Source organism: Daucus carota, chromosome 4 (assembly GCF_001625215.2).
Source record: "Daucus carota subsp. sativus chromosome 4, DH1 v3.0, whole genome shotgun sequence".
Classification (NCBI taxonomy): domain Eukaryota; kingdom Viridiplantae; phylum Streptophyta; class Magnoliopsida; order Apiales; family Apiaceae; genus Daucus; species Daucus carota.
In genome coordinates this window covers 31,553,659-31,577,056 of record NC_030384.2, presented here as the reverse complement: position 1 = coordinate 31,577,056, position 23,398 = coordinate 31,553,659, and the positions used below count along the sequence as shown (strand labels likewise).

The following is a 23,398-nucleotide window of genomic DNA, read 5'->3' as shown; positions in this document are numbered from 1 at the left end:
ACATGAATAATTGAGCAGGGGCTGCGAAGAAAATATACACTGTTTTTTCGAGGTTGACGGCTCTAGCATCCCCTAGCCCACTCTGGTTCCGCCACTCCGCCACTGCACCGGTCAGTATCGTGCCTAATTTATCTGTTTCTTTGACACCAAAATGATACATGGTAAAAATGACACAGGCTGCTTCTTCTCTCTCAAATTAGGGTTTGAGAGTCGACTCCCAAAACTAGCCGTCACTTCTCCATTCTCCACCTTCATCCTCTTCATGCACCAAATCCTTTTTGCTCTCCCATCTTCTCCGCTATTTACCAATTTTTTTTGTTTTTCAATAAAATCGAGTGTTGCTTAAACCTCGAAGATTCCAATCGAGTTTTATTCTCGGATCTGTTTCGGATTTGAGCTTGGACTTGATTGTTTTCTGAATAAATCAGATCTTTTGAAGTCAAAGGTCCGATTGTGTTTTTCCGTCTCGCCTTTTGGCATGTGTTGATTGAGTACCCAATTTTTGGGTGATTCTGCGTTGTTATGTTCGTGGTTGTTATGTCTTTTGGTCTTATCAATGAGAATGATTGGGATAGAGTTTTGAGAGATCTGACTTATCGCATCATTAATACTTTCGGCATGTCTATAGCTGACTCTCGGCATGTAGATAGCTGGGATATGCTTGGAACGGTCGCGATCGCATGTGCTCACCTTTTACAAATTATAGTTGTTCATTATTCGAGTACTCTTGTTCCTCATTGCTTAGTTTTTACAACTGAGTCGCCTGAACACCCCAACAGCCATGGAACTATTGTGAAGCTACCATTTTCGGAATTGATGTAGGCTGGATTACTCGAGAAGCCTTTCGATTCATTTTCAATTTCAAGAATCCTTGGATTCTGTGTGTTAAGCAGTCTGGAAACAATGCGGCTATTTGTTTAGCTCGTTTTATTGTTTATCAACCTGATTGCATTGTCAGTTGGGGATTTGTCCGGACTAGACTTGTTTTAATTTAATGGTATGATGAATTTGCATTTTGTCAAAAAAAAAAAAATGATACAGGGTAAAAAAAGAGGGTTTATAAATAAAAGAAGAATGCAAAGAGATTCATATTGTAAATACAAAGAAGATTAATCATAATTTGATTATAATCAGACAGCTTAAAATGAGATCTTTAAGAAAAACCAAAACGCAAATATGTACGGCTTGACCACCCTAAATGCGGAATTAATGGGTGTTGACAGCCAACGACATAGACTAATTATCATTTCATTATATAATTTTTTTTCTATTGTCTATTGATCATAAATATATGTTAAATTATCATATTTTAGTACTACGGGGTACTTTATGCCACGTTAACATCCAGGAAAATGCTAGAGACCCCAAAAAATTGTCCCAATTAATTTTCTCAAATGATGTGTCCAGATTTGATTGGCTGAATTCACTCCCATAATAATGAGACCCTCCTGCAGATTCATCAATCACCCAATCATAACTAGCCACTTGTTTGCCACATCATTTGGTAAAAATTTTTGGGAATTTTTTTTGGGCTCTAGCATTGCCCTAACATTATTGTCTATTGATCATGCCAGCTCGGCGGCCAAAAGCAAAAATCTTCACCTCATCAGAAATATCGTGTGGAAGCCACGCCCAAAAAACAAGTTAATTAAAAATCCTAATTCTCATAAGAGTCTGAGTAGTTCCACTTTCACACCAACGTTGTCTATTTATACCCTCTCTGCAATCACACCTGCCTGTAATTTTGTTTGACGTATACACGAAACACGCCGCCATGAGTATTCCAGAACATTCCATGAATCTTTCATGGACACAGAGTTTTGACCGTACAAGAATTTGTGCAGTGAACATCACTGTCTTACAATGTGTTCATGTTCTAACCGAGGTCGCTCCGGGTATTCAAACAATCGCTAACGAATATGAATTGATCGCAGGGGCAGGTCATGAGGAAAACCCGATAGAGCCTGTTGAGTTCTCTTTCGATGATGTTCGTTCGAGGAGGATTAATAATTTGTGTGAACAAGTTATTAATTCATGTAATGCTCTGCATCCGGCCACAAAGAAATTTTTGGTAGACAATGTAGTTGACTGCGGGACGAAACTGGCTTCTCTACGCCCTGAAAATGGTGTGGATTGTGGTTATGAGATTGATGCTTTCGTTAAGGCTTCGTATTTTCGAGTAGCGGATGAGGAGGAACTTCAGTCGATGAGACGGTTTGATGATATGGATGATGATGATAATATTGAGGATGATGGTATTGAGGATATGGATGAGGATGAGGCGAATTCGAGTTTTATAGGTGTAGAGAAAGGGAAATACGAGGGAAAAGAGGTGATCACGTGTTCTGTGTGTTTAGAAGATTTGAGCTCAGGGATGGAGTTCGAGAAGTTGCCGTGCTCCCATGTTTTTCACAGCAATTGCATTGATCATTGGTTGAAAAGGAATCGAACTTGTCCCAATTGCAGAACTAGACTCACTAAACTTGAGGAACAAGGACTGTGTTCTGCACGTTGTGGGACTGTTGTTTGGTACTGAATCGTGAGTCCAAGTGAAGCGCGAATAGGTACTCTTTGTTTATCTAGTTCTTGAGTTTCATGTTAGTTGAGAGAGATAGGTATTGTAATTTGTTGATTGTTGATTTCTTGATAGAATTTATGTTGCAGATTACTACAAATATGAAAACTCTTGTGATTATTGAGTGAAAATTGAGTGCAAGTTTGAACTGTGAATAGATACTTATTCAATGAACTTTTTATCCTTTGATTTCGAAAACTTAAAGATCTGGTATACTTTTCAACGGTTTAGTACTATTATAAAAGCACTTTCTCCTGATGTCAAGACTGAATGTCATCCTGAATATTGGATTCCAAGAAAATTCAGTATATATATATTTAGAACTTGAGATTATGAAGTGAAAAATATAAAAGACTAGGCCTATCAAATTATTCCATAGTACAACTAAATTAAAGAACCGTATAATAATATTTGAAACATATCTTTACATAAAAACCACTAGAAATTATTTGAACTAAAATAAATTGTGCTACGAGATGTGTAACACTCGCATTCTTAGATCTTGTGCACTCGAAGTTTAGCCGTCTTGAAGTTATTCTGCAATGAAGAGCCCTCTATTGGACATTACAGGTGAAAGAAGAAGCATAGTCACGAGCTCAACTCATGTGATCTTCTTGTCACATGCTAATGTTGCATAAATGCAACTGCAAAGATATCAAGGGAACTGATTGGTTGGATATGAATATCAGATAGATCCTCATTTCTGATACACTCGGCCGCCCATCAAGCAACGTTGAAACAATCAAGGCCAGAGGAGAAAGAAGACAGAGGAGATACTAGTGAAAAATGGGATTGAATATGACGGAGACGAGTCTAAAAACTTCAAAGTTCTTCTAAAACTTCGAGACAAGACGCGGCTGAGAGCGGACTTAACAATGCAGAATTTGCGGGATGATGTTCCAACCCGCAAACTCTGCATTGTGAGGTCCGCTCTCAACGGCGTTCTGAAAATTGAGAAAAACATCGGAGTTGATATACTCGTCTCCATCCTGATCAATCCCATTCTACACTAGTATTTCGTAGTCTGGGATGACAACTTCCAGCCATTCGGGGTGACTACTTATATAGGGAGCTTGGATGGCTGGACTAGTCACGAATTGTAGTACTCCTTTTACAAGCCGCCTATTTTCAATTAGCTTCACTATGCAATAGCTGGCATTTACTTCCACCACAATTGGGGTCCGAGTGGAATGTGTTTCGAGGATGGTACTTTTGAGTTGATTGTAATGTACATGTGCTTGTGTTTGTTTCTGTACTACTTGTGTACTAGTAGAACTTGTAGTTGTACTCATATTTCTGTGTTGTACTCATATTTCTGTGGCAGTACTACAGTCCTCTCTATGCAGTACAGTCTACAATGCGAACATATACAGAGTCATCAGTGACATGATTTTGCAGTTGATTCATGTGTCAGCATGATTTCTTTCTAGTTGGATTGATGTTTCGGTTTCAGTTTCGTCGCAGGTTTGATTTTTTCAGGAATTTTAAGATTTTTAAAATATCTATTTAATTATCATATTTTTTTAGATTTTTTATATAAGATTTAGAGTTCAAACAAGAATTAATTTTTGAAAATATTAAAATACATGTGAAATAAATGGGACAAAAATTATGTAACTGAGAGAATGCTATGAAATTATAAAATGTTAAGAAGAACTTAAATTGGTTTCAAAAAAAAAGAAGAAGAAGAACTTAAATGAAAATGGCATATTTTACAAGACGAGTCATAGTAGAAATTGTGAGTCCCTTCTTCAAAATGTATATATTTTGTAAATTTTTTGAAACATGGTTCTGTTAAAACAAATTACAATGATCATATTCTGAAAATTAAATTCTATATCAAATTTTAAACTATATAACATATATTTTGTCATGAGTTAATTCCTGCACATTACAAATCATGAATGATCAATAAATTTATATAAAGGAGAAACGAAGGGCATTGACATGACGGCTCTCAAAGAGCTCCGTTCTATTTTCCTAATTGTCTGAAATTCCTGAATTATAAATCTCAAAAATTACTTTTTAGTTTAGTATATCGAAAGAAAATTCCAAAATTATCTTTTCTGATTTTGAAATTATTTGAAGGAAGTTTCAAATATATTAGAAAGAAAATTTCAAAACTATCTTTTTCAATTTCGAAGTTATTAGAAGGAAATTTCAAATTGTCAATATGAAAAAATATTCCATGGTGGAGACTTTCCAAATTTCAGAAAAACTAAAAATAGTAATTTTTATTTTTGATATTTTTCATTCAAAAATTCCATATTGTTAATATGAAAAAATATTTTATGGTGGAGAGTTTCAAAATTTTAGGATTACTAACAAAATAGTTTTTATTTTTGATATTTTTCATTCAAAAATTTCATATTTTGAAGAAAAAAAAATAGTTCTTAAACTTGTTTTCGATATATCCGAAATTAAAAAATATTATTTTAAAATTTATAACAATATATCCAAAATTAAAAAATATTGTTTTAAAATTTATAACACAACCATTTCAAATGCATGTAATACAAAATACATAAATTTATTATTATATAGTACATATCGAATAGATTTTTTAACCTCTTCGTAGCGTTTTTAGCATATGCAAGGCCAAAACACAACCCAAATTCCTGCCTTCGACCCTCATTATAATTATAAAATTATGGATAAAAAACTATAAGATGCTAAATCGAATAACATGCTACCAATATAAATGAAATGACAGGATCACTGAATATATGTTTTAAGTGACACCGATTATCTACAAGGCCAAAAAGCAATACTTGCACAATACGACCGTTGACTTTGTCAAACATTCTTGCTCTCCAAGTAAAATGTCAAACTCCACCAATCTCAATCGCGTATATATAGAACCCATCGTCGTCTCCCATATCTCACAATTCAAACCAAAAGCTCTCAATCAAACACCAAACATGAAGCGCGAGGGTCGCCAGCACGGAATGGTACGTAGCTTCTGCAGCATTCCCTCGCCACTAAACCCGAACCCTCGACGAAGAGTCATCAACAAGCTTGACACACCCCCTACAGCCGGACTCTTCACAAAAGTCACCTCAAAGCCCACCAATCATTCCAAGTTCACTGGAAGGTGCGGCAAGCCCAAGTGCTCCGATTGTCATATGCAACCGGCTCGTAAAGCCAAAGATAAGGCCAAGGGTTCACACAAGCTCAAGTCTGCAACGGATGTGAGCTCTGATTGCAAGTATGTGTCTTGGAAGGTTGTTGATCAGACTTCTAATGGGATGAAGAGGAGTTTTGAGTATACGGCTACGGGGATTCTTGATCGGCTCGATCAGTGGGATTGTGATGATGATGATGATGATGATGAGTGTGATGAAGATTTGAGGATTGAAAGTGATGAGGTGATGAGATTTGGTGATGTGGAGAGGACTATATCAGTGGACGATATGGACGATGATCATGAAGATTGGTTCTTTGTTACAGATAATTATGTGATTGCTGCTACTTAGTATTGTACCTTATTGTTGTTGATTTCATGTGCATTACAAGTTATTACTCCTTGGGGTTTTCAAATAAAAAGCAGTTCAAAGACATATATCCTCTATTTTCTTTTTCTGGATATCTACCATTTTTCAAAGGGTTTGTTTAACATCTTTGAATTTTGTTTATTTTGATTGGTGTAGTTGTTGTGAACGCAGGGGTCTACCAATACTAATAATTTAAGTCAATTAAAATAAGAGAAACTTATCAGTTTTGTACTTATTGTGTGTTTATAGACACACCATTGAAAAACCGTTTGTCAAATGCATTACATTTTCAAGACACTGGGAACCAGGACCCGGAATTCTAGAAGAATTTTAAATACATTTTTTAAAATCCGAATGGAATACCTTCGGATTTTATGAAATGAAAAAAAGAAAAACCCTTTAAGAAAGAGCTGTGGTGCTCTTCCATTGTATCACAATTTTAAACCAGAAATATCATCTTAGGTGCAAGGTGCAAACAGAAAGCAACAACATATTGAATATGCCAAGTCCTCTTGTCATGAATAAACAGTAAGATCACATGAACCTCGCGGAGCAACTGCAACACACATCTTCTTAAATAAATCACAGCTAATGATTATCTTTAAAAATGTAATAGAATTGGTACAGGGTGGTTACTGGAACTAAATTATCTAAATGGACTTACTGAAATAGAAAAGCTCTTCTTCTAATTGATTAAAAGCATCCCACGACAGCATGGCATCCGTGGATTGTCCCCACTGTTGTGCAGAATCTCCTTGGGTGTAAGAGGATTCTCCAATTGAGGGGTTGCTCGAAGATTCTTCTACAGAGAAGGAAGGGCTGTAAGAAGCAGAGGTGTTGGCTACCTGGTTCATCAGTGATACGACATCCAAGCTTCCACACATTATTTCATAGTTGTTCAAGAGGAAGGTGGATTCATCTGATGATATGTCGATTTTATTTTGTCTCTCATATATCTCATTAGTTTTTGGCTCGGTGTCAGGAATATGTAAAATGGACTCCGGCATTGTCCCAAGAATCAGTTCCGCTTTCTCTCTAGGCTCAACCTGTTGGTGTGCCACAGAGTATACTCCACTAGCTTTGAGCCTTTTCTTGATATGGGTGTTCCAGTGGTTCTTGATTTCATTATCAGTGCGGCCAGGAAAATGAGATGCAATCTTAGACCACCTGCAAAGTCTCAATTTTTAAGAAAACAGTCTAGTAGCTGACAAAGAAGGCAAATAGAAATTAGGTACACGGACCTGTTGCCAAGACGAGCATGGAGTTCTATAATTTTATTCTGTTCCGCTTCAGATAGCATCCCCCTCTTAAGATCAGGCCTCAAATAATTGATCCATCTTAATCTACAACTTTTTCCGCATCTTAGCAATCCTTCATTACAACACAAAAAATAACATAATAACAAGAATGAGGTTAAACAAAAAAAAGAAAGACGATTAAAAATGATGCATGCATGCATACATGAATGTCTAAGATTTTTTATCTTTTCTGCAGTAAAAAAAAATAGAAAATGACAGTGTAAACAGGTACCTGCGAGCTTGGGGATTGTTCTCCAACACTGTATGCCATTCTCAAGGATAAAATTCATGAGTTTGCAATCTTCTTCTGTAGTCCATGGACCTCTCTTCAACCCAACTTTGTCACAGCAAGGTTGTCTCCCCATTTGTACGCGATTGTTTGAAAAGGAAATGACAAAATAGCTTTCTGCTGGTACAGTCACACCGGAAAAAGGAAGTCTTGCAGCACCCCTATATATATATAAATTGTCGTAACTTAATAATAACAACTAAAGATTCTGCCAGATCATTTAAAATTTAATTAACGAGGTATGCTGTTCACGGGGGAGAAACATGATTGAAAGAGATCATACCGGAGAAATGAGAGTGCATTGGCCTAAAAAAGCACAGGAATGCATATAAAAATGGACAAAGTATCATAGTGTATATATATAATGCAGCTGCAGTCCTCCCTTGTTGTACTAATTATATGATTACCTGGTCCCTTCAAAGCTGGCCGAGTTTGTCTTAGGAAGCAACTCTTTCAACTTAGGTTTGTAAACAAAGACATGCCAAAAACAAAATTTAAGCTATTCGAAATCCCATAATGACTCCACTTGAAATTTCGTCAAAGCTGTAGTGGAACAGCAAAATTACATTTTTGAGTCAGTAGTCATCCATTCGTGGATTTTTAAATCAGACGTCTAAAATTTAATAAATATGGAGTAGTAAATAATGTATATTATGCCGAGACAAGGCTTATTGTTTGCTGATCATTTTGGCGGATTCACTGACTTTGCATTCAGTGTTATGATAAACACAGCAGAGTTAGCAAAAGAACAATTGGAAGAAGACAGAAATTGCAATTTATCAAAAGCTGAAGCTGAAAAGGAATTCATCAGAGCACTAACAAAATACTAGATTGTCTTATGCCTTCCCGGGTATAAACAGATGCTAAAGCCAAAAGTAAACCCTTGAGCTCAAGTACAATATCTATTTTAGCGTGTTGACCATCAATCCATATCACAAGCTTAAACTGGAAGATTGTCTTAGGCATACAGACATGTTCACTGATTAAGCCGGTACAAAATAATACGAATAAACGATTAATAATAATGGACTGCAGAGAGAGAGAGAGAGAGAACAAGTTCATGGACCTGTTTTTTATACACGTAAGTTGGTTATATTCACTTGAAATTGTTAATATAGTTTAGAGTACATCCAATGAACGAAAAGACATCTTGGTGGGGTGTTTAGAGTAAACAGAACAATGTTGTTGATTTGCTTCTGATTTCCTCAATTATGTGGCATTTTTTATCTTCTTTATGTTTTGCGTAGCATTTAACATTAGTGGTGCCATGCTGTACTTACAATTGCTAATTGCTGTCATCAGGATCCAAAAGTACACCTTTGCTTGATTCCTTCATCGTCGCGCCAAATTAAAGCAAGGCAATCTTGAAACTTCTGAAACTGTAGTTTATGTAGATACAGGTACAGAGATGATACTATCAGCTAGAGATGATGCGACAGGTAAAAATCGACAAGAAAAACAAAAAAATGTTTCTGATAGTATAAACCAGCATATGCATAAAATGAATCAGAAGAAGAGATATTACATCAACACCATAATAACATCACTGACATTGCGTTTCTATAATATTAAAGGGAGAGAGATTATTACTCTATCAGGGTTCATTTCTTCTCTCTGGAATCATTTATTCTACTGTGCTCTAGACCCTAATTTATTCATGTTGAAATTAGATTAAGCCAACCTAAATATACAATGAGACTCGTCACTCTTCCCCACCCGAAAAGAATTAGCATGTCAAAGGACCACAACAATTATTTCCTAAAAGCAAGACCTAATACCCAGAGAAGAAGGTACCTCATCGCCAATATAATATGGAGTATGCACAAGAGGAAGCCACTGACAGTCCATAGCCTATAGAGAAGGCCAAGAGTCAAGAAGACACTCCAAGACAAATAAAGAAGCATTACAATATTCTAGTACATGAAACAGAACATGGAGAGCCACTCACACGACGATGTTAAAAGAAGGGGCATGCACAGATATTTAAGGACTCACAACGACCTGAGAAGTACTTCAAAAAAATTCAAATTTTCTGTAACCAAGGAGATGATAAATGAGAACACAACTACACTAAACCAAGGAGGAGATGAAATCTGAAGAACTCATTTCAAATAAGGTACTCATAAATAGTAATACAAACTAGTACATAAGAAAAAGGATTACAGAAAGGGGGTGTCTCAGTGATCACACTCATCTAAAACCTAACTAATTGCATATCACAACTCAACTAAACCTACACAAACAATACCCTATATTACAAAAAAAATGAACAGATGCACACGGACCATTTAGAAATTCCTTGGAACAACCCCCAATCTAGATACAACCAATTCCTCAAACTACAAATAAAATATCAATGTCGGCAAGTTGATGGTTCGATGCACCCATAATATACAACAGAAATGCAAGTAGAACTGATACTCCTGTATGTTATTCTGGATTTCTCATGCTTAATAAGAGAATTCATGACCTCGAAGTGATATATACTTTTTCACCCAGATAGCAATGTCCTCTGCACAGGCTTGGGCCTGAGGTGTCTTAAGGAGCATGTCTAGAGTAGCAAATTCATGAACCGCATCCTTGTACTCAAGCACTGGTGCGTCAACATTCACCTTCCGAAGTTCTTCTGAGTAAGCAATGGCTCGATCTCTCATCCAGTCATGTTCTGCTACCACTGTGAGTGTAGGGGGCATGCGCTTCAGTGGCGGCCCCCTATCCGGAACAAGAGGATTAGCAGCAGGGTGGTCGAGACTGAACTCTTCTTCAGGTAAAAAAAGTTTCCATGCAAGTATGCACATTGGCTTGTCATAAAAGTAGGAATTAGCCAGTCTAATCTCGGAATGTGTTGGAACACTTCCAATGAAGAAAGGATACATCAGCACCTGTGCAACAACCTTGACTGGATCCAACATCCTTCCTGCTTCTACAGATTTTCGAGCCACATAGTCCGCTATATTTGCACCACAACTCACGCCCAGGAGAACACATCTGATCATTAGATAAAAACTATGTTAATACATAGCAACAAAAACTATGTTGATACATAGCAACATAGAAAAGGAACTTAAACTATATCAGTAAGCATATAGCAGGTTTGTTAGACACCAATTTCATGTGATCTTGATAATGACATTGCCTAAACTGTAAACAAGCAAGTTAAGAAGACATCTCTGTCTTTAAATAGCATTTACCAAATCAAACAAGTAGAATATCGTCCACTAATTTAGCTTCTAACTAAACCGCAAGCATATTAAATTACTTATTCACTTATTCTGCTGTTGGGGTCAGCATACCAGGAAAGGTTACACATGGACAACAATCATCACACAGATATTAAATGTGAAAAGCTCCTCAGTTAACAAATTCATTATTATTTACAAGTTGCAACCAATGAGCCAGTCGACTATTACTTTATGCAAACAAAAAATTCCTTACACATAAAGGTGCAACTTAGATTTCATGTAATTAAATTACTATATGGTCAGATGGAGCCTTATTGCAGATTGCATGTAGAACTGCTTGAGCCTTGAATTGAATTATTGAGTTCAGTACTAATCTCACTTTTTATGGAATGCGATCCATCATTCAAATTTATCCCTTCTGCAGTTGATTGACCATAGGGGCATTAGTTCTTCTACAGTTGAATTACCTTAACTTTAACATTATTCATATACTGTACAATTTTGTGTTCTTAATTTATGTCATTAATCATAAATCTTATTGACTCTCTAACAGCTTCAAGACAAGATATCAACAAAATGGAATAAATTCAACTTTACCATTATTTATATACTGTATAATGTTGTGTTCTTAATTTATATCTTTAATCGATAATATTAGTGACCCCTAACAACTTCAATACAAGATATCAACAAAATGGAATGAATGCAACAAGTCCCAACAAATTTAGGCCACTAATAAATCAAATGTAGTCCGAAAAAAATTAAAAGAATATGTTTATGCTTGGAGCCAATGCAAACACTTCAATCCAGTAAAAAACTTTAATTATTCACTTAAAAGATTTTATTTTCAGAGATTTTATATAAATTAGATTGATCTACATAGGAATCCACAGCTGATTGACCAGGCAAAAGTGTTGGAAAAAAAAAAAACTACTCCGAATACAGGTACTTCTAAAGTTCTAATAATAATGCACAAATATACCAAAAATAGTAACAAAACAACTTATGTGATTCTATTAGCACAATTAAAGAATGACTTAAAACAAAACATGCTCAAAAATTAGCAGTCACATATCGGTTTTCAAATATATGTTTTAATTGATAACCTTAAGGTTATGAAGTGGTTACCATATAAAGTCTTAGAACCTGTAGCTCCTCCTGTGAAGATTATTCATTCAACAATACTGAAGCAGCAAGTATTTATTCAACAATACTGAAGCAGCAAAATATCACTGGAGCAGCAAAATACAATATCTACTGCTACAGTTTTGCTGCATAAACATTCTTTCTCTTCCCTTTTTCCTACTAATTATTATCCTCTTTCTCATAAACTTTGGCCTCTCTATCGCATGTTTGGGGGAGGGGGGAGAGCATAGTTACAAGGAAACGGGTACGCTACCACGTACCGCGATCCAAATCGTTCGTACCCGAAACGCAAACGGAAACGTTCGGGGCCGCGACCTAGATCGCCGGAAGTGACGACTGGCGAGAACACACTTCATTCTTGTTCCGAACAATAGATCCATGTTTATGTCATATGATAAGTAGTTTATTTTATCAATAAATGTGTACTTTTATTTGTTATTCAACATCTTTTTCTTTAAAAAAAATTATAAATGTATAAATTATCAACTAAAATTGTATACTATAATGGAATTTATATATATGATTATAGAATTCTTTTTAAAAGGACCAGTTGTACCCATACGTTCCATCGTACCCGTACGTTCCATCGTACCGGATTCACTAAAACTAATGTTCCGCGTACCCGATTTCGTTCCCCGTTTCGAATCGAACCAAGTCTTATGTAACTATGGGGGAGAGCCCTGTCACTACTTTATTTCTTATTACAATTTTCACAGAACATAAATCATAAGTGAGAGTGTGGAACACTAAACCTGTGCAATGTAGTTGTAAAACTCAATAAAATCATTGTGAAAAGATAATAAACTTCACCAATCATAACACTTCAGTTACAGACATGAAAAAATTGTACACATCTGAGAAGATAAAAAAAGACATTAATCATTTCTGGCTATATTAACAGACAAATAAAGCTTCCTAGCACTGAACCGAAAGAGTACTAGCAATCATAGATGCTATCTTCAAGCTTCAGTTATATGCTTGCGTAACTATTACGAGAAGATATAAAAGGCTTTGCGAATAAATTGCAGAGGCGGGCTATTTATAGCAAGTTGGCACTTGGCAAGTTGAAACATAGAAAATAGCTACATAATGGAGTAAAGAAAAAGGGAAACATACAGCTGAACTTATTTACTGGAAAGGACAACATTATCCTCACGAACAAGTAATCCTCGACCAAGGAAAGTTAAACTTGATGTGGACAACAACAGTAGTACAAGTCATATCATCAAACAGATGCCTTGTTGAATTTTTATGGTAAAGGTCAATAACAAGATTATTATAATCATGCCTGCCCTTAATTATTGGCTATTGACATGGTATCTCCATGGCGTCCTTGCACCTTTGTCTATGCCATATTGCCCGTCACAACGGTCAATACCTTTTGACTCTGAGTCTCAGACAAAGGTCTAGGAGCCAAATATTGAGGTTATAATTTGTAGTTATTAGTGCTGCAAGTAGGTTTGACTCCCTAGATCAAAGTATGCTGAGCCCACTAAAGTTCGTTCACTCATGTGAAAGACTGAAAGATATGATTGAATTTCTAAAGCGGAAGTTCGTAGCTAATTCTATGTAGCTCATTTTCTCACTCATAAACTTCAACGACATACTTCACTTCCTTGCGATAAGTTAAAACTATTTTAAAACATAACCAACATACTTTACTTTGTATTAGCATAACTCTTTTAAAACATGACCAGCACATCCCCAAAAAACCAACTAATAATCCAACAAGATCAAACATTTAACCTGGTAAGATCACCATGAGCAGCGAGCCATGGTTCCACCATTGATGCTCCAAACGAATCTGCAATATGCCTCTGAACTTCCCCCTTCCTCAATTCCGCCCCAACCCCTCTCACATTCCCCATAGACTTGCCACACTCTGCTAAATTCGCCTGCTTCGCCAACCAATGCAACACTTTCATCCCATCCTCAAACGCATCCGGAAATCTATTCTCAGGCGCAAGCCTATACCCAACCGCCACAACTATCACATCACACAGCTTGGCAATCCTACGACAAAATGAATCATTTGCAACCGAATCACTACTCCCACTCACGAATCCACCCCCGTGAAACTGCAACATCACTGGCAACTTCCTACAATTCTCACCACTCGGTAAATACCCTCGATAAGACCCTCCACTTTCCGACTTACCCGAATCACCAACAGTAGCATAACTATTCCTCCTACTCCCCACATTCCCACCCACTTGTCGATTACTCACATTACTCGAATCATAGCTGCTCCGCCTATACAAATCATCGTTCTCCGATCCAATCAAAGCACTAACCCTCGATTTCGAGTGCTTGGTAGCTGAATTAACCAAACACGTGTCCGGAATAAAAATACGAATTGAGAGCGAAGTAAAAGGATCAATGTGGATGTCCTTGGTGGCAACGGCATCAACAAAAGACGGATTGGAGGCGGCGATGGACTCGTCGGGTCGGGTCGAAACGCCGAAGTGGTTCGGATCCTTGGATTGATCAATTGGGGTTTGAATTCTGGATTGTAATCTATGTTTTAACAGGAATTTGAAGAACACGCTGTACAGTTTCACACCTACACTTGGCATTTCTAATATTTATGTGATCGATGATGAGATTGTGATAGTTTTAATTAGGAAAATTTCTACATTGAAAATTATAATTAGGGTTTGGATTGGTAGAATAAAGGGATTTAGTTGTTAAGAGAGAGAAACGTTGCTGTGTAGAGAGAGAAAGTGGACCTTTACGTATACATTTTTAAGAAAGTCGGTGAACAAATGCACTCGCCGGCCGACGCTGTTTGTTGCTTTTCCTGCTGCTTATTTTCTGTTTTTTTACTTATTATTGTTTAGCTGAATATTTCCTAAATTCATATAAAATTCAGAATATAAATAAATAAGAAGTGATATGGAAAGTTGTTATTATGATATAATTTTTTATTCAATAATAATTATTTACGAATATGATTTTGTAATGTAACAATTATTGCACTAACATAATTATATCGCCAACAAACTATTTCTTTTAATTTTATAGATTCAAATAAATTAATTTATGAACAACTCTATATAATTTTCATCATATTTTAGAATTCAATATTATTAGTCAAATTCATATCTAACTCAAATTCTAAATTAGTCATTGTCTTTCTTAAGATTGTTTTGAAAGAAGGCAAATAGCGAACGTGACAAATGGAAATTCATTCATTACCACCATTATTATTTATTAGAATAATTGCCCATCATGATATAGTAAAATTAAAAATAATCGAAACACAAGACATTAAAAAAAATTAATACTAACAAATTATGTTTGAAATAAAGTTAGTTAACTTCACTAGACTTCTATATTAATTTGATAACTATCACGCCACTATTGGACCTAAAAAACTTCTAACTAGCGTGATATATAACGATGCCTATTAGATGTATAAAATAATATGATTTAAAAATTTAAATTTATTAAAGATTAAATGTCCTACAAGTCAATTTATATGTTGTTGGTGGGGAATATCTTATTCATCACTTTAGAAATCATCAGACAATATAATGATTTTACTGAAATTAAACATATGATTATAAAATAAATGCATATCATGACATGTATTTGAGAATAATTAATAAAATCAAAATTTAAAAATAAGATCAAATCTTAATTTATCGAAAGTTTATATCCAAACAACAATAACTTAATTAGATATATTGAAAAAATGATACTCTAATCAAATAAGAATATATTATATTTCTAAATATAAAATTCAAATTTATAATAACAAAATAAAGTGAAAAGACACAGAAAAATAAAATATTTGTTATAGTGATTGCCATGTGCTCAAAACTCACATACTAAGGCTAAGTTTTGTAGAAGTAAAAATTATGTATGCATTAAATGCTCTTGCATTTCATATTGGCTATAAATAGCATCACTCTATAATGGAGAAAATACACCTCAAGCAGCTTGCTTCTTTCTCTCTTCTCTCTCTATCTGTCAAAATAAGAGTTATCTATTATCAATGTAGTTAAAATACTACAACACGTTATCACCGTGAAGCCTTACCAAAACCGAGAAGAATGTGCATTGCTGATTGTGGTATAACTCATTCTACAGAACTAAAAATATTTTACACATATAACCAAAATCGAAGCTCAACTTGAAATGATTTCTGACATATCTAATATAATCGAAGGTTTTGAAACAAGTAGTTTCATCTTTCCTAACGGTACACACGTACATATTCCAAATTCATTATTTTCTAGTAAGTTCGTTAGAAATGTTCTTAATTTTAAAGATATCAGATTTGACAATTTTCACATTGAAACCACTTCTAAGGCTAGTAATGAATTTCTTCATATTACTTCTGCTATTTCTAGCAATAAGAAAATCTTAGAAAAGTTTCATTCACTTTCCTCGGGATCATATATGATGAAAATCAAAATCATGGAGTCACACAATGTCAATACTTTGAAACTCAAAGATCCAAAATCATTTACCCTTTGACAGGAAAGATTAGGTCACCCTAGAGTCTCTATGATGCGTCGTATTATAGAGATTAATACTGGACATCCTCTTAGAGATCATAAAATTTTTCCAAAAATGACCAAGTTAAACTTTATTTTGTTTTCCGTACTCAAGTGTTCATATCATGATTTTTAATTTCTCGGACTTTTCGCGGTTTGATAACCGAACCGCATCATATGAAACCAAAACCGATCATATTATAAACCGAACCGCATCAATGATACTTGGTTTGGTTTCGATTTTCAATTTTTAAAACCGCACCTTCGTGGTTCCAAACCGTACCGTGTACATCTCTAATAAAAATTGTGTATGCAATAAATGCTCTTGCACTTCATATTGATTATAAATTATAAATAGCACCCACTAAAATACACCTAAGCAGCCGCGACTGTAAAATAGCAATTATCTAATGTCATTGTAATTTAAACAATATCCTAACAAAAGGAATGAAGATTAAAAAATTATTAATATTACATTCTTTTTCTCTATTCTCTCTAGCCGTCTCTCTCTTTTCATCTCCGACGGGGCTTCCATCGATTTCCGGTGGAAAGCCCCAAATCTTTCCTTTTGATTGCTAGTTCTTTGATTGTTCTTGTTTTTTCATTGATTTTCTTAATAAATCTCCTTCTTCAGGGAAAGTTTTATTAAATCTATATCACCGAAACTTTCGATTGTCGTTCTTATTCCATAGGTCTTTTTGGATTTGTGGGTGGATCGATTATCTCCCAAGAATCGTGGTGCAGATCTAATTGTTTTAGTTTTTTTTTATTATAGTTTGATTTCTCTCCCTGGTGAGAGTGTGTGATTTTTCTCTCCTTTTGTGAGAGTGGTTTGGATTTATCGATAAAGCCTTTTGGGAATTGCATTTGTGGTTGATAGCTCAAGCAGAGTTTTTGGAAAAAATGGTGAACACAGAGCAAACATCTATACATGTACCATCGTCAATTTCAACATCGCTTATTTGTCTCATCTTGGATATGAAGACAAGCATGTTAATTTTTTCAACGTTCGTTCGATTCGATCATTCTTGTAGATGTCGTATGGCTATTATTCATTGAATTATCTTTTTTTCTTCAAAAAAAAAGATTAAAAAATTATTACTTGTACCATTACGGATGATCGGACAAATAAAAATAGGAAAATGCTTGGTGCACATAAATGGGTACAAAATTTTGTACATAATGACATGTGTTGGATTTTAATTGGAATGGACCCCCTGTATTTACATCAACCACCCAATTAAAATCCATCACCTCTATTTCCACATCATTATGTGCAAAAATTCTGTACACAATTTTGTTCACCTAGCACTACTCATAAAAATAAAAATATATAGGAACGGCGTGCGGGAATCACAATCCCCGCCCCAAACCAGCCCCACAGGGGACTCCTTGTAAGTCACCGGAGACTACAGTTATGAGTCACCGGAGACTACAGTTATGAATCAGCCATTTTACCCCTTTCGAACATGGCATATAGTAGCATTTCCTTTGATTCAGAAGACCGTGTTTGGCATTTGGGTTTGCAGCCTCGTTCGTTGATCCCATGGACACAGAATCATTAGGTACAGTTTTCCGTCATTTAAATCTGCTATTCGCTCTGTTAACTTACAGCCCATATCTCTATACTTGTTTTTCACTTATTTTTATGGTCTTACAAGATTTATTCTTTAACTATACAAGCTTCAGGCAGACTTAATTTATATATGTATATATGGCTTGCTGATTGATTTGAATTTAGTTATGTGGGTTATGCTGATTGATTTATTCAAGCGATTCAGGAAAAGCTTGAGGCAGCTAGGCAGAAACTAGGACGAGATATTCGTGTTTTCGAAACTTCTGTTATTTCACAGGTTCAATTCATGCTTCAAATAATGGTACATACCCATTTCTTTATTTTCGAAAAATGTTTTGGCCTCATTAAGCTATCTAAGCTCTTGTTCCCCTTTGTAACAGATGAGGATGATGACATGTATGAGTTTACTCCCGAGGATTATTATCGTGTTTTGGGTCCGAAAAAGCAGGTACCTTATCAGCATTGAAATAGTCAGGATATGAGTCAACTTTTGGTGTACTATTTGTAGTGTAATTTATGTTTGTTGAGATCGTTATGCTATGTGATAATTGTTACAGATGTATTTATTAGTGGTGATTGACAATTGAAGAGATAAGGTTTTAAAGACTCGAAAATTCGAGAAGCAGAAGAAGCTGCTCGCAGGTCAAGGTTAACCAAGGTTCTAAACTGATAATTAGTTTCTCAGATACTATCTTTATAGTTTATCAGCAACATAGTTTGCTCCAGTCAACTGATCTAAGATTAGGTTTGAGTTGTTGAGTTAAGTTGGTACTAGTCTAAGATTAGGCTTGAGTTGTTAAGTTAAATTGGCACTTTCAACATGTAAGATTAGAGAATAAAAATAATTATTATTGTGCAGGCTGTGGGTCCGGTTCCCACACAACCACACACTGGAAGTGACATTTCATCCATCAGAGTCCATTCAACTCTTATGTTGTGTTTGGTTGGGGTGAATGGAATGGAATGAGTATAAATAAAAGAAAATAATAGAGTGTAGGAGGGAGGACTTTGAAAATATGAGTGAGTGCAAATTTTGTATGATAAGATTTGGGTAGAATATAAGTATGATAAAAAATGGAGCATTCCTTCACAAAATGTAGGGTTTGAGCTCTAGTTAAGGGTGATAGGAATGGAATGCTGGAAGGAATGAAATTATTATACATTCAAATCTCATTCCATTCCCTCCATTTTCATTCGCTCTAACCAAACACAACATTATAGTCATATATGATCTTCTAAAGAAAGTCCTTGCACGGACAGAGCTCCCATTTTATATATGTAAGCATTAAGAATATAAAAAAAATTCTTATTAGGTATGTATATATGTGTTTAACTTAAAATATTTAATCATCTTTCAGATACCACTCCTCCTAAGAAGCAAATTAAGGATATGTCCCAGGACTTCTACTCTGCTGGCTTCGCTCCTGGTGCAATTGTTTACTTTTCACAGGATTTACCAAAAGGTTACTTTACATTTCATCTTGAGTTCATGAATAAAGTATCTCTTTTGTCAGTCATTAGTGTACACAGACCAATACAAGAAGGAAAGAGTGCTTGCTCATGGTCTGAAAGTGAAATTCTCATTTGATCAGTCTGAAGCACCCTTAAATCCTTAATTGTTTTAAATTGTCACGTTGAATTATAATGATATATTATCTTACATAATTGTGCTTTTAGCCTTATGTTTGCTACATTTATCTGTTTGGTACTATATAAAAGTTGCAAACACATAACTGGATGGATACAGTTAAAATTCAAATATGATGGTGTATCTATCTGTTTGGTCTCAGATTTCTGGCATGTGAAAAATTTCCTACATGCAAAATTTATTGTAATATGTTCCAGCCCCCATGCATGATTTTGTGGATAGCTGTCCTAAACTTTCGTAAAGACATTGAACTGCCTACTTCTATTTGATGACCCACTCTTATATTTTATGCAACCTATTGCTGGCGATAAAAACTGTATGGCTTGTATATTATATTTTAAAATTAACTGATATTCTGATGTCTATTTGTCAGAATAAGAAAAAGGAACAAAAAAGGGTGTAGAAATCCCCTTGTGAACTATAAATCCCTGTCCTATTATCCACATTGGACATGACGCATCTAGTTTACTAAATGCAGTTTCTTATTAGTGGAGTGTAACTGTGTAAGCTATAAGTTGCAACATTACTTTCCTCCATTCTTACATTTTTCTATATGATTATGTAGTGCACAATTGCTAACATCTTACCAGTGGTTTTCAGAACAGTTACTCGAACTTTAGAAGAATGCTTAGTGTCATATGACTCCCAGAGATTAATGTTATAATCTGAGTTTGCATCTTTTCCCATGGCTATTTATTTTCTTAAATATATGTTGCTGTCCTGTAGACAGTTTGACCCTCGTATACACTCAAACTCGTATGGAAGGTCTGTGTAATGTGTATGACATTGAAAAAATTTCATGTGTGAAAGAAGACTTAAAGTAATGAAACAAACATCAAAGGAGATGTCGGTTGTGATTTATGGTATAAATTAGGCCAGACTGAAGAATGATGATGCATTTAAAAGATTAAAAGGTTCGATGATGTTGGAGTATAAGGCACTTGCGACTAGCGATGCTCGGAATGAACCTAGATCTGCAAGACCTTTTGTATGTGGCAGTAAGGCAGTGGTAATATGGATTCCAAAATACTACAGTTAAGTGAAATCAGGCTAAAAAGAACCTTGTAACAACTAGCCTCCCCAGATTTGAAACAGTTTCGGGTTTTAGGGTTGAATCACAGCCACTAAAAACAGCCATAGGTATAGGAAGTATTTTAAATGTTCAATATATGTGAATTGAATCTTTTTTTACCTTTAAAGAACCATTGTAGTATACTTCTATTACTAGAACGTCTATGGGAATGGGATCTAAATTGAAGTCGTCACTTGATTGGTAAAAAAATTTAGTTAGTTACAACTGATCACGTTTATTCTATAAGCTTTGTTGTATTTGGAAATTTAAGCCCTTCAAGTTTTTAGTTTTTACTTGCCCCATATCTGTAATTTTGCTGTAAATGATAATATACTAAACTCTATGTTCCTGTTTCTCAAATTTTGGTATGTGTTTTATCAAAATTCTACAAATATGACACTGTCAACACCAGAGTCCATTCATTCCTGTGTGTCTGTGACTCTGTAGGCCAAATGGTGACTCACTTGTTAAATAGTCAGGATATCCATGGATTGTCAACTTTTCAGCTCCTACATTCAGTTGACGGGCATCTTGCTTTCCTCTTTCCTAATGATGCAGGAAAAGAAATTATGAAGATAATTTATATGTATTAAATATTATATGTTAATCCTTGTAGTTACAGTTCAAGAGTGGTTCTGTGGTTTATTCAATGAAGCCTATTTTTTGTTGTTTTATTCCATTGATCATCCTTAATTCTTGTCCTGCTTTATCTGAGTAATTCTAGTTATATGCTTTGTTATACTGCTTTAGTTTGAGGCTAGATAGGCTCTGAATCATCTTATCAAATGAATAGATAAAATGTAAGAAGTCAATGGTGCCGTTTGGGTGAGCTTAAAATAAGTGATTTTTACTTATAGTAAAAAAGTGAAGTAGATGTTAAAAGCAAGTTAAGACTTATATGTGATTAAAGTGTTTGAGAAATAAGTACAAACCATGAAACAAAAGCTGGTAGCTTTTTATCGTACTTCTTGACTTTTTATACAAACGGTACAAATAAGTGCTTCTAACTTATAAGTTCAAAGCCCAGGCTTAAAAGACCGGGCCAAACACCCACTAAGTCAGCCTCAACTTCTGCTTCTTTTTTTTTTTTTTACATATGATATCAGTCGTATCTATTCTTGTCAACATCTTAAGTATTTTATATGCCTTTTAGCTTCCCCAGATGATGATGGTGCAAGTGAAGCGAGTTCCTTCCTTCAAGAGGAGATCATTGCATTGAAAGGTCTGGAACTCATAGCTGAACAAGTGGAACCTGTCCAACCCACGCCAGAGTTCCAAACCAGTAGTATAAACGCTCTTTTCAAATTTCGCTGGGTGAGAAGTCTGATCTTAACAAGTAATAGGTATTTTCAGTTATGATCAATTTCGATATTTTAAATGCGGAGACTTCGAAGACTCCATGGTGGCTTGAACCCTCGACATCTTGCATTGTTAACAAGACAAGGGATCGATAGCTATCCACCACTCTACAAGGCTGGGATGCATATTAAGAGTTTCAAATATTAGCATATCTAAGCCCAATGTATAAATTCCACCACTATTATGTATTTATGTTATTAGTGAAGCTTTTAGGAGGACAAAATTCCAAAAGTCACTATTTTAAGCTAAATGGGCCTCAATGTCATTTTTTGGAATAATAGTCTCAACTGTTACTTCAAAACATGATTTGAAATTGTATTTTGATTTTTCATAGGAAACACGACTTCAAGTTGCGTTTTCAACTGAAAACATGACTTGACGTTACTTTTTTATAAGGCACAACACGAAGTTGCCTTTTGAAGGGATAGTTGGAGTCATTATATTAGAAGGTAACAATAGAGACATTTTAAGGTAATAATAGAGACATTTTGGTGTTAAAATATAAGACATTTGGGACCAACTCCCAGCTTTCAGTAATTAGTTGAAACTCCCGGAACGGTGAGAAAAATACAACAATTTTACGGAGTCCTGGTGGGGAATTAGAGCATTCCTGACTTGGGGGGACACAACAACGTGGGAGGTGGGAATTAGGTGCCAAGATTCCCAAATATTTGGCACTGGGCTGCAATGTCACTTATACTCTACTATGTTTGAGGTCCCACAAAAGCCTAAATTAAGGATTTGATTGTGAAGCTCGTTTTAAGCATTTAAAGGGGCACTGTCAGGGAAACCAGTCAAAATAAGTGGATTATAAGCTCAGTAAAAATGGTCTGCCAACAAAATAAAATACAGACACAAATTATAGGGATTTCGCCTAAGCTGAAAAAAAATGTTTTGTGTTTATAAGTGATAAGACATTTATAAGTGAAATGTAATTTTTATTTTATGTGCTTAGAATTTTTTTATATTCATAAATTATCGGATATAAAATCTATTAATATAATAAATATTATAAATTATTTTAAAATGATCTTTTACGTTTTTATAAAATCAAATTTCAAAAATAAAAATAAATTATTAAAAATTGAGAATTCTTAGGGGCTGTTTGTAGGGGTGACGCATAAACCGCCCAAACCGCATAAACCGCCCACACCGCACCAAACCGCACCACAAAATGTGGTTTTTAATTTTCGTGGTGCGGTTGCGGTTTGAATTTTTCACAAACCGCGCGGTGCGGTGCGGATTGCGGTTTGA

At 35.1% G+C, this 23,398-nt stretch overlaps 3 protein-coding genes across 5 annotated transcripts; 1 reads left to right on the top strand and 2 right to left on the bottom strand.

Moving 5' to 3' along the window:
• Positions 1 to 6,353: 6,353 nt before the first annotated feature.
• On the bottom strand, positions 6,354 to 9,351 carry LOC108217229 (myb-related protein 315). Of its 3 annotated transcripts, none has more exons than XM_017390068.2 (5): positions 8,064 to 9,351; positions 7,600 to 7,817; positions 7,311 to 7,440; positions 6,734 to 7,236; positions 6,354 to 6,625 (listed from the first exon to the last, which is right to left on the bottom strand). In XM_017390068.2, the coding sequence occupies exons 2-5, from the start codon at positions 7,730 to 7,732 to the stop codon at positions 6,585 to 6,587; spliced, it is 807 nt and encodes a 268-aa protein (XP_017245557.2). In that variant the 5' UTR covers positions 7,733 to 7,817; positions 8,064 to 9,351; the 3' UTR covers positions 6,354 to 6,584. The 3 variants fall into 3 exon arrangements, with proteins under 3 accessions (XP_017245557.2, XP_063947822.1, XP_063947823.1); XM_064091752.1 differs by lacking the exon at positions 8,064 to 9,351 and adding an exon at positions 7,940 to 7,998; XM_064091753.1 differs by having other exon boundaries at positions 6,354 to 7,236; positions 8,064 to 9,346.
• A 390-nt stretch (positions 9,352 to 9,741) lies between these two features.
• Positions 9,742 to 14,812, bottom strand: LOC108215771 (probable carboxylesterase 11). The gene is made up of 2 exons (XM_017388339.2): positions 13,731 to 14,812; positions 9,742 to 10,644 (listed from the first exon to the last, which is right to left on the bottom strand). The coding sequence occupies exons 1-2, from the start codon at positions 14,558 to 14,560 to the stop codon at positions 10,107 to 10,109; spliced, it is 1,368 nt and encodes a 455-aa protein (XP_017243828.1). The 5' UTR covers positions 14,561 to 14,812; the 3' UTR covers positions 9,742 to 10,106.
• A 3,420-nt stretch (positions 14,813 to 18,232) lies between these two features.
• Positions 18,233 to 22,394, top strand: LOC108217228 (plant UBX domain-containing protein 1-like). The gene is made up of 7 exons (XM_064092167.1): positions 18,233 to 18,238; positions 18,271 to 18,366; positions 18,446 to 18,513; positions 18,925 to 18,998; positions 19,287 to 19,343; positions 19,424 to 19,528; positions 21,939 to 22,394. Exons 1-7 carry the CDS (start codon positions 18,233 to 18,235, stop codon positions 22,142 to 22,144), a joined length of 612 nt encoding a protein of 203 aa, XP_063948237.1. The 3' UTR covers positions 22,145 to 22,394.
• The last annotated feature ends 1,004 nt before the right edge of the window (positions 22,395 to 23,398 follow it).